Here is a 12,105-nt window from a genome sequence, read left to right on the forward strand (position 1 = left end):
TTTGTGGGGGGTAAGGAGAAGCAGTAAAATATGTAGGATATGTTCTTTTTCTTCTGATTATTTTTTGTTTACTCAATTAAATATTTATGGTTTTCGTTACTGGAGTACTGAAATGTGGTAAAGATAAAAGATATTTGAGGTGAACAGGCTTGAAGGGAAGTTTTGTTTCCACAACACTGAAACAGTGATAGATTGAATTGTTTTGTAGAGAGGGGTGAATTCTGAATTAAAGCATAGGCAGTGGACTCAAATGGTCTCAGTGTGGAGAGGGTTAGTATTGTTTACCCCAGAGCAGAGGTAATCAGCTCAAGAAACACATCTGTAGTATTTATGATTTCTGTTTAAGGAATAGTTTGGGAGTTTCTTTGCCCACATGAGCAGGAATTGATCCTTAAGAATAAAAGAAGTGTGCTGCTCTGGTCTGACCAGTGGCCTAACTCAAACGTCTGTCTCTGTTAATGGCCCCTGAAGGGTATTTTCCTGAAAGTCTAAGGGAGCTGGACTTTTAGATGCTTCTTTACTTAAGGATTACTTCCAAATACCATCATGGATTTATCCTCCCTGATTTTATCTCAGTCCTTCTTGAACCTGTTTACATTTTCATTCTGTTCCACTTCTTGAGCTGATGAGTTCTCTAAGTTCCCTAAACACTGCTCAAAGTCCTGCTTTCTTTCTGATAAAATTGCCTTTAGGTTACAGGGATTGCCCCTTTGTTACTTTAACTCTGTGATTGGGTGAATAAAGTCAACAATTTCCACACTTGTCTTGATTCTTATCGATTTCTGCTTCATTCTTTTAGAGCAAGATTTCTCAACCTTGGCAGTATTGACATTTTGGGCCAGATAAATCTGTGCATTGCAGGATGTTTAGCAGCCTCCCTGGTCTCTACCCCCAAGATGCCAGTAACGCTGCCCCTTCCCAGTTGCGATAACCAAAAATGTCTCCAGATATTGCCACATTGTCCCTGGGGAACAAAATTGCCTTCAGCTGGGAACCCCTGCTTTAGATATTTGTCTTTTCCAAACTGTAGGGTTTTGTGCTTTTGAGACTAACTTTATAAATATGGAGGCTCCTCTATCCAGTTGATTGTATTGTGCTTTTCTGGGTTTTTTCCAGCTCTGGTTGATGTCCATCTTGAACGACAGTGACAACTACTTTTCATAGTTTCAGTTTTTTCAGGTCAGCTGCATCGTTTGTGAGTGGTGTGTGGAACCTTGAAAACTTAGAAGTTTTTTTCTAATTATAAATGTCCTATATGTGTACTGTAAAAATGTGGAGAATGGAAAAAATTAGAATGTTTTTGTCACTCAGAAAACTTCAGTGTTATTGATGCAACTAATGTTAGTAAATTGGTTTATGGCCTTCATTATTTTCTATATATTTTATTTCATAGGTGCAATCTTGCTATAGGACCAATTTTTGTACTGTTTTTCCACTTAACATTTTTATTTATTTATTTTATTATTTATGGCTGTGTTGGGTCTTCGTTTCTGCACGAGGGCTTTCTCTAGTTGCGGCAAGCGGGGGCCACTCTTCATCGCAGTGGCGGGCCTCTCACTATCGCGGCCTCTCTTGTTGCAGAGCGCAGGCTCAGTAATTGTGGCTCACGGGCCTAGTTGCTCCGCAACATGTTGGATCCTCCCAGACCAGGGCTCGAACCCGTGTCCCCTGCATTGACAGGCAGACTCTTAACCACTGCGCCACCAGGGAAGCCCTCCACTTAACATTTTAACATGAATGTTTCCCTGTGTACCATGTTTAAATAATTGAGTGAAATACCATAATATTAATATACTTTAAGTATTCCTCTTTTGTTTGATAGCTAGGTTTCATCTATTGTTTTTTTATTAGGGAGTTTTAATGAACATTTTGTTCATAAATAATTTTCTGTGTTTTGGATTATTTTTCAAATATGAATGTTGAAAGTGGAATTCCTGGATCAAAGGGTATGAATATGTATAAAGTAGAGCCTTAGATTATTTTTAAGTTGCTGCATGGCCCCACAGATGGCAGTGAATAGTGGCTCCTTGAACTGACCATGCATTTCAGAAGTATGTCTGGTGGGTGTATAGAAGGAAAGAAAGGGCTGTGTTTGAGTTAATCACTTTTCCTGCTGCCTGCTCTTCTGTGGGAACATTAATGGGGTGTCAAGTAGCCACCAAACCACAGACTTAGATTCCAGTCCCAAATAATCCTAGTTGGGTTGACTTCCAGACAGTGCTCCTTTAAGAGGGAGTTTCACCCAAGGAAGGCACTTACTTTATACAGTTGTATTTTGCCTGGCTTACAGTCACTGTTAAGATTAATCAGAATGCTGTTAATCATTTTGGTTGAGATTATAGTAGGAATAAGATCTGAAAACCGCCTTCAAATTACTGTTCTCAAGGGTGCAAGGTAAGGGCTGGTGCACATTTCATTTCTGCCAAAACAAAGGAATACTCATTGTGAGAGGTAAGGAAGAAAATAATGTCATTGTAAAGTCTACACGCTGAATAGAGGACTAGAAAATAAACAGCTGAATAATATATCCAAATGTAAGGCAATGAGGTACATCGCACTGTACTTATTTTTGGTTTTGCTTAACAAAAAATTTTATTCTAAAGTACTTTTTAAAGGGTACCACCAAATGAAGTTTCACATGTTGTCTTTAGGGGTGCCTGGAAGCAGAACGTGAGACCATATTTGAACGTACATGATTTGTTGAGGGACTGCTCTCAGGAGAAACTTATAAGGGAGCAAGGACAAGAAGGCAGGGAAGAGGAAGAAGCTAAACTAAGGATATAGTCTAGCATTAGCCTGTTTTGGTTAGGGGCATGGTTGGGGTGGTGTAGAGCTACTGGCTGCCCCTGGGAGGGAGACAGGGAGAGTATAATCTCCCTGGCAGGACTCCAGCCCTTGGGGAAAGGGACAGCTGTGAGCCATTAGCAGCCAACAAGCAGTACCTGGGAGATGGGTACGCTAGCTAGTAAAGAGGATGTGGGTGGGGCATGTTTACTTTGTGCAGGACACTGTGCTGAGACCTGGGAGTAAGAGACGAATGTGACATAGTTCCTGCTTTGAAGATGGTTGTGGTCTTGTGGCAGGGCTGACCATGTAAAGAATATTTACAGTGCAAATGAAGAGCATTTTACATGGACAGAAGCATGTATAGAGACTTGGATAGAAAGCAAAGGAGCGAATAATTGTGAGAGAGGCGTATCTGGGGAACCTCACTGAGGAGATCTAACAAATGGGTCGGACCAGGTTGGGGGAAAATGGGATGGTCCGGGTAAACAAGCAGGGGACTGTAGGCAGAGGGAAGAGCCCTGTCCAAAGGCTGGCAAATATGAAACAAGGTGGTATGTTCATGGAATCACATGAGGCATAGCATGTGCAGGAGGCAGGGGGGAAGCAGCTGGTGAGGCCTGACAAATTGGAGCCGGAACGCTGTGGGCCTCCAAGGCTATGCTTAGGAGTCTTGGGCTTAGAAGGGGCAGCATTCCTGCTGTCAACCCCCCAGCCTGCCTCAGGTCTCAGGGTCAACTTGGAGTGCCCTGAGCTCTGCCCTCTGGTGGCCATGTAGCTCCAAGCATGTCATTTAAACATTTCTGAGCCCCAATTTCATCTGTAAAATGGTGATAATGATGTTTATAGGACTGTTGTTGTGATTAGAAGTAATAAAGACAGATCTAAAGATTTGCCATCATGGAATTATTCTGCTGATATTTACTGTTCTTTGTCATTTTTCTGTAGTAATTAAAACAGCAGTGCTGTCACAGAAATAAATCAGTGGACTTTAATAGCCCAGACTCAAAAATTTGCTTGCTTTGTTTTCTTCTAAAAATTATAAGCAACCCAGTTTCCAGGACTGTTGTTATTGGTGTTAATCTGTTTCCTAGGCTCTTTATTGATAATAAAAGACTTTTTGTTTCCATCTATAGTAAAACATGTAATAGTTTAAAAACCACCAGATTTGGGAATTCCCTGGCAGTCCGGTGGTTAGGACTCGGTGCTTTCACTGCTGGGGCCCCGTGTTCAATCCCCAGTCGGGGAACTAAGATCCCACAAGCCCGTGTGGCGTGGGGGAAAAAAAAGCACCAGATTTTACAGATTCTTAAAAATCGGCACCTCCCTCAGTCATGAACGGTTTGGTAGCTCATCTAAAGAAGAGAATATTATAGAAAATGGAGACACTCTTTTAGCCAGAGTTCGTAAGACCAGAACTTCAGATGAGAGGAGTATCTAGCTTACAAGAAGTCTTAGGTCTCCTGAAACTTTCAAGAAAGTGAAGAGAGAGGGACCATACTCAGTTGGCTTTCTTCACTGACAGTTTTTAGAGAATAAAAGTATTTCTTCTATGGCATATGCTGCCTTCAATCCCAGTACAAGCTATCCATATGGAGGTTATGTTCAGTAGACACAGAATTTTTCTATTGATGTTATTCTTGACTCTACCTAAAAATTTCTCATTGGTAAAATGTCACAATATTTTAAAAGGTTTTTTTTAGCTTTATTGAGATATAATTTACATACTATAAAATTCATCCATTTTAAGTAGACAATTCAGTGGGTTTTAATATATTTACAGAGTTTTGCAACCATCACTACTACCCAATTTTAGAACATTTCTGTCACCCCAGAAAGAAGCTTTGTGCCCATTTGCAGTCAGTATGTGTTCTTACTCCCAACCCTAGGTAACCACTAATCTACTTCCTGTCTCTATACATAGGCCTGCTCCTACTCTGGACATTTCATATAAATGGAATCATATGATAAGTGATATGGTGTCTATGACTTCTTTCACTGAGCATAATGTTTTTGTTAAGTGGGTTTTTTTTACATGTTTTACATTTGTTTTACACGTTGCAGCATGTATCAGTACTTTGTTCCTTTTTATTGCCGAGTAGTATTCCATGGTCCAGATGTACCACAGATTGTTTAACCATTCACCTGTTGAAAGAAATCTGGGTTGTCTCCAGTTTTTGACTATTATGAATAAAGCTGCTATAAACATTTGTGTATAGGTTTCTGTGTGAACATGTATTTCCATTTCTCTGGGGTAAATGCCCAGGAGTGCAATTGCTGGATCCTGTGATAGTTACATGTTTAATTTTTAAAGGAATAGCCAAATTGTTTTCTAGAATACCTGTACAATTTACATTCCCACCAGCAGTGTATGAATGATATAGTTTCTTCACATCATCACCATTTGGATTTTCACTGTTTTTTATTTCAGCCATTGTGGTTTTAATTTTCATTTCCCTGATGGCTAATGATATTGAACCTCTTTTCATGTGCTTATTTTCCATTTGTAATGCTTTTTGGTGAAATATCTGTTCAGATCTTTTGCACATTTTAAATTGAATCATTTGTTCCTTACTGTTGAGTTTTGAGCGTTCTTTACGTATTCTGGATACAAGTCCATTGTTGTAAATGTGGTTTGTAAATATTTTGTCCCATTCTGTCGCTTGTTTCTGTATCTTCTTAACAGTCTTCTGCAGAGCAAGTTTTTCATTTTGATGAAAGTGAATTTTTCTTTGATAGATCTTGCTCTTGGTGTCAAATCGAAGAACTCTTTGCTTAACCCTAGGTCCTGAAGATTTCCTCCTTTGTGTTTCTAAAGTTTTTTTACTTTTACATTTAAGTCCATGATCCATTTTAAGTTAACTTTTGTATAAGGCATGAGACTTAGGTTGAAGTTCTTTTTTTTTCCTATTGTTCCAGTACCATTTGTTAAAAAGACCATCTTCCTCCATTTGATTACTTTTCTACCTCTGTCAAAAATCTGTTGGGCATATTCGTGTGGGAGTATATTCATTTTAATACTGCAAAATATATTAGGTTGTGGTAGGCAGAATAATGGGCCCCCTAAGATGGCTATGACCTACTCCCTGGAACTTGTGAACATGGTAGGTTACATGGCAAAGGAGAATTAGCGTTGCTAATCAGCTGACTTTAAAGTACGGACATTATCCTGGATTATCTGGGTGAGCCTGATGTAATAACAAGGGTTATTAAAAGTGGAAGAGGGAGGCAGAAGAGAAAGGTCAGAGAATGAGGTGTAAGGATAGAAGCAGGGTTAGAGAGATGCAGTGTTGTTGGCTTTGAAGACTGAGGAAGCTGGCCAGGATCCAAGGAATGTGAATGGCCTCTAGAAGATGGAAAAGGTAAGGAAATGGATTATCTCCTAGAGCCTCCAGAAAGGGCCACAGCCCTGCCAACATCTTGATTTTAGCTTAGGAATACCTGTATTAGACTTCTAACCCACTGAACTTACTATTAGAGATAATAAATTTGTGTAGTTTTAAGCCACTGAGTTTGTGGTAACTTATTGCTGCAACAATAGAATACTAATAAATGGATATTTCAGAAAAGTTCCCATTGATAATAGGATTCTAAATGTTTGGGCACACCATTTATCTGGAAAGTTTACATATATGGAACATCCCAATGGTATCAGACAAATGAAGTGCTACTCTAGGTAGATTTGTGCATTCAATGGGGAATAATTAGAAAATATATTACATTTATCTTTAAATTTCTACATTCATTGGACTTTAAATTATGTTCCTTTTTGATGGGAAGTGTTTTGTGACTTGTTTTTGTTTGCATTTCAGAAGAGTGTTTGAATGTCTTGAGTTTTACACTGGGAACCAAACACAGCCCCCAAAATTTATGTGACGGGAGGTTAACATCCTATTTAAAGAAACATTCTTCATTTTGCAATATATAGATACTGAATTATTATGTTATAAACCTGAAACTAACATAGTGTTATATGTCAATTATATCACAATTTAAGAAAAAAAATATTCAGTTGACTTTGATAGTAGGACAAATAGAATTTGATTAATAATCTTTTTTTTTTTTTTTTTTGCGGTATGCGGGCCTCTCAGTGTTGTGGCCTCTCCCATTGCGGAGCACAGGCTCTGGACGCGCAGACTCAGCGGCCATGGCTCACGGGCCCAGCCGCTCCGCGGCATGTGGGATCTTCCCGGACCAGGTCGCGAACCCGCATCCCCTGCATCGGCAGGTGGACTCTCAACCACTGCGCCACCAGGGAAGCCCAATAATTTTGATACTTATGCTAATCCTATTCGTTTTTTTAAATAACAGCTTTATTGAGTTATAATTTACGTACCATACAGTTCACCCAGTTAAAGTGTACAGTTTCATGATTCTTAATATATTCACTGATATGTGCCAACATCAGTACAGAGCACTTTGAATATCTTATCTCATTGCCTTCTGATTTCCATTGTTTTTCATGAGAAGTCAGCTGTTAATCTTATTGGGGTTCCCTTATAAGTGAGGAGTCATTTTTCCCTTGCCGCTTTCAAGATTTTCTCCTTGTCTGGCTTAAAGCAATTTGACCATGATATGCCGTCTATTTGTGCAGCTGTTTGCAGACAGTAGTGTAGTAGTAGAAGTAGTAGTAGTATAAACTACTTGGAGTTTTTTGAGCTTCCTGGATGTGCAAATTAATGTTTTTCAGTTAAATTGGGAAGTTTGCAGCCACTTAAAAAAAGGTTTTTTTTGCTTTTTTTCTCTCTCTCCTTGTGGCACTCCCATTACATATATGTTGGTGCATTTAATGGTACCCCACATTTCTCTCAGGCTTTGTACATTTTTCTTCATCTTTCTTCCTGGTTCATGGTTTTCTTTAGTTCTAGGAACATATTTACATGGCTAATTTGAAGTCTTTGCCTGTTAAATCTGACATCTAGTTGCACTTACAGGCAGTTTCTGTTGCCTGCTTTTTTGCTGGTGTATAGGTCATACTTTCCTGTTTCTTTACATGTCTTGTAACTTTTTGTTAGAAACTGGGCATTTTAGATAATATAACATAGCAACTCAGTACTGGTGCCCCACCACCCCTCAGGGCTCTTTCTTGTTATTTGCTTGTGAATTTTTTTAGTGACTGGCTGCATTATTTTATTGAAACCTATTTACTCTCACCCTTTGCCCTGAAGTGTGAAGTCTTGATGTTGCTTCTTAGGCATGCGGCCTTTGGTATGCCCACAGTCACCCTGGGATTGACTGTGGTTTTGGCAGGGCTCTTTCTGACTCTTTACCCTGACCATGTCCAGCTGTTAAACTCCACTGATTGCTGTTGTTTTTAATAGTGCCCTGGGGCATATGTTGCTCCCCAAACTGATCCAGTCAGATTAGGGCTCCTTTGAAGGGATAGTTCCTGAGATCAGTATTAGAGATTTCTTCTGACCCCAGGATGGTTCCTCCCAGCTATTTCTTTCCTTGGTTCTCTCCGGCATGCTATACTGTAGGCTTGGACTTCTCCACACACTGTTGCAAATGAAGTCAGTTCCATTGGGGGAAGATTTAGAGCCCTCTATTCTATGGCCTACTTCTCCCCCTAGGCAAAATCTCTGAGCCACAGCTCTAGTGCAGGGGGTGGGGACAATGATGTGTTTCCCTCTGAGTGGTGACCCCAGGTCTCCTAGGTTTGCCTCTCCTAATGTAGAACCCACGAGCTGGGCCCAGGGCAATTAGGGCCTCAGTATTCTTGGTGGTATCACACCCCTGGACTTAGCCTCCATACCAGGAATGGGGGCCACCTGGAAGAAGGGAACCCCCATCTCTCAGCCATAGTTGTCTGGAACCTAGCCTCATCAACCAGTAGTCGCTGCGGACCAGATGAGAAACACAAATCCTGCTCTTCCCAGCTTTACAACTGGGAGCTGGAGGAGAGGGAGCTCTGTGTTCTTGGCTGCACTTGTCTGGTGTGATATCTGTGCTGGGAGCGGGGATGGAGGGAGTGGGTCTAGGTCCAAATACCATAGACTCTTACTTTATGTACTGAGTTGTAGATTTTCTTTAATGAGTGCTTCTTCATTTTCTGTATGCCCTTAGGACCATTTCCAGAGATTTTATTTTATTTTATTTTATTTTTAAGGGAACTTTATTTTTTTATTTATTTATTTATTTTTGGCTGCCTTGGGTCTTTGTTGCTGCACGGGCTTTCTTTAGTTGAGGCAAGTGGGGGCTACTCTGTTGCGGTGCATGGGCTTCTCATTGCGGTGGCTTCTCTTGTTGTGGAGCACGGGCTCTAGGCACACAGGCTTCAGTAGTTGTGGCTTGCAGGCTCTAGAGCACAGGCTCAGCAGTTGTGGCGCACGGGCTTAGTTGCTCTGCGGCATGTGGGATCTTCCTGGACCAGGGCTCGAACCCGTGTCCCCTGTGTTGGCAGGCGGATCTTAACCACTGCGCCACCAGGGAAGCCCTCCAGAGATTTTAAATGAGTGTTTTTTGTTTATTTTTTAAGTAATTTTCACCAGTTTCACTGGGGAATGGATCCACAAATCTCTTCACATTGTCATGCCAGAAATGGAGCTCTACCAGCTTTTTAGCATACAGTTTTGTTTCTGTTACTCCTGATTGCTCATAGTGGCCTTGTACTTGGATTTCTATCTCCTTGGTAGATTGTGAGTCTCTTGAAGGCAGTAGCCCTGACCTTTATTCCTTGTTGGATCATGACTGTCCCTAGTAGCATTTTATATACTGTGGCGCATAAAAGAATGTTAGTTATTGACTGTATCACTGTCTTTTCTAGTTTATATTTTCAGCACTTCTTTTGTGACTTAAAGTGTCTTACCGTGTTTTCCTTTTTTTCTACTCTCTAGTGCTGATGTGTTCCCAGAAAGGTGGTGCCTCTTTTTTATCTGTCACTGGTCTCTCCTTCTCTCTTTCCCTTTCCCTCCCTCCCTCCCTCCCTCCCTCTCTCTCTCTCTCTGTCTCTCTCTCTCTCTGTCTCTCTCTCTCTCTCTCTCTCACACACACACACACACACACACACACAAAGATGCTTAAACCATTGGAAGTTTTAATTAAAAACATTATTTTTCACGATATAGGAGCTTTCTGTAGCATTTCTTGCGATAGATAGATATAATTTTAAATTAGGCTAGTTGTTTGTGGGATGGGAACAGGTAGAAAGTGAGAAAGGGGGAGAAAGGGCAGGCAGAAAAGCAGTGGTTTGTGCTTTTAAAGATGGGACATGCCTCACTTGTTCTTTCTTCAGCCAGCCATGTCTCATGCCTTTTTAACCTTGGCCCTTGACAGCTCTGCCTTTGCAACTGCTTTTTCCTTTCTTGCTCCTCTCTTATTGGGGATCCCTGGCTGATGATGACCCTGTGGCTGCCCCCCTTTGTTTGGGTGGACAGTGGTCATGTGGCCACATCTGAGGCTCCAGCCAATCCTATACCATTCATTCTCTGCTGCTTGGATTTCCTCCTAAAGCTAATATGTGGCCTCAACCAGTCTTTGACACACTGTGTATTGGAGAATTTGGTAGTACTCTTCTCCCATCACTCTAGGTCATTTGAGAATATTCTTAACAGAAATTATTTGATTTGTGTGATTTGCCTGCTGCTGCTTCTTGAGCAGTATTGACTGCCCTCTGGGATGGGTATGTGTGGGTTGACTATTTTATTCAGTGTTGTTCTCTTTCCCAGGATGCTCCAGGATGAAACGTCATAGAACTCTCAGCAGCAGTGACAGTTCAGACGAGAGTGAGTAGAACCAGCCAACAGCTGGTAACCTCTGTATCTGTAATCCTTGAGGATTTCTTTGACTTGAGGACAAGCTGTTTCATGCTTCTTTTAATGGTTAAAAAATAATGTTTCTAGGAAGGAAAGCTTGGAGTACCATTTTTCTTATTTAAATTTCATTAGACATAGATAAGTTAGGTGAGAAAATTGGTTTTATGTGGCATATAGCATTTTGTTTTTCACTTTTTATTTACCCAGGCAACAAAGCCGCATCTACCAATGATTTAACAGTCCTTTTCTAGAAAGTAAGAAAAGTATGAGAGCATAATTGTAGGCCCTACAGTTCTATTTGTAGCTCAGGTACTAAGTGTTTGACTGGATGAGTCATCAGTTGTAAAAGACAACAGCCTTATTAACAGTAGCATTTGGGGAAGTGCTGAAGGTTACACAGATTACCTGCTCCACATTTTTAGTTTTTTCAGTTGCTTTTGCAGATACCTTTTCTCCAGATGGAACATGAATTGTGTTATTCCAAGTTATTATGAAATATGATTACACCAAATTGAATCTCCTCAGCGTTAGCACTGTTGAAGCTTTTGCACCCTGGGATGTCACCCATAAATGTCATTAAACTCCATTATGAAACTTTTTTGGTTGCAATTTAACTGTTTTCTTCAGTGGTATGAGGTCACTGTGCTCTTCTCCACCATATATTTCATATTCTTTTGGATGACATTTAGTTATAATAGCAGGTAATAAGTCTCAGTATGTTTTTCTAATTATCTTTTGCAGGTCCTTCCACTTCCTTTACTTCTGGCTCAATGTATAGGAGCAAGTCAAAAATTCCAAATGAACACAAGAAACCTGCTGAGGTGAGATCAGATATTAAATTCTTAAGACTTAAAAAATAGACAGATAGCTACCTTCTGCCTACATATCTACAATACCCAGATCTTGGAGACGTGAGGAGTAAACTACATGCCAATGGATAGGCTTGTTTTCTGATGAACTTTTTTGCTTTTCAAGAAAGATTCCATTTCCTTTTTCCTTTGGGGAAAACAGTAACCTTCACTGTGCTTTCATTTTGGTGATGACACCTAAGTGCCTGTCTTTAGAATATAAATCCTCTCCTAGCCAAGAAGTCAAAGGGAGCCAGATTTGGAGAATTGGGAAGGACCAAAAGAGCCAAAGATCTGGCCTATGATAGGAAAGAGCTAAGTTGGCAGGTGGGAGGCAGTGCAGGAAAGGATAGATGAGGAAGTTGTGGATAGAGAAGGAAAGGACTGGATTGGAGATCTGGGCTCTGGTATGTCCTCACAGCCTTCAGAGCACTACCACCAGGCCAGGAAAAATGGGCCAGTCCTTGTGAGGCTAGTCATCTTCTGCCTCAAGGGCAGCAAAGTGCCAGGGTTGCACCTGGATTTGGTCATTGTTTTATGAATCCTACAGACTTTCCTCTGTGATAATTAAATGATGAGAAACTGACCTTGTCTATCTTCACTTCTACTATAAGTAGTCTTCCTTGGCTGCAAAGGAAAAGGGAATGTATTAGTTAACTGTTGCTGCATTATACGATATGACAAAATTATTGGCTTAAAGCAGCACACATTTATTATCT

The 12,105-nt window shown here is 40.6% G+C and overlaps 1 protein-coding gene across 11 annotated transcripts in view; it reads left to right on the top strand.

Moving 5' to 3' along the window:
* The window catches only part of JADE3 (jade family PHD finger 3), a 149,411-nt gene that overhangs the window by 68,158 nt on the left and 69,148 nt on the right, over positions 1 to 12,105 (top strand). For all 11 annotated transcript variants that reach the window (XM_029240048.1, XM_029240054.1, XM_029240046.1 and 8 more), the window contains 2 exons: positions 10,452 to 10,508; positions 11,280 to 11,359. In XM_029240048.1, coding sequence (XP_029095881.1) covers positions 10,452 to 10,508; positions 11,280 to 11,359 — 137 coding nt within the window. The remainder of the gene's footprint in view (positions 1 to 10,451; positions 10,509 to 11,279; positions 11,360 to 12,105) is intronic.

Source organism: Monodon monoceros, unplaced genomic scaffold (assembly GCF_005190385.1).
Source record: "Monodon monoceros isolate NGI ecotype Baffin Bay Population unplaced genomic scaffold, NGI_Narwhal_1 Super_Scaffold_22, whole genome shotgun sequence".
Taxonomy (NCBI): Eukaryota; Metazoa; Chordata; class Mammalia; order Artiodactyla; family Monodontidae; genus Monodon; species Monodon monoceros.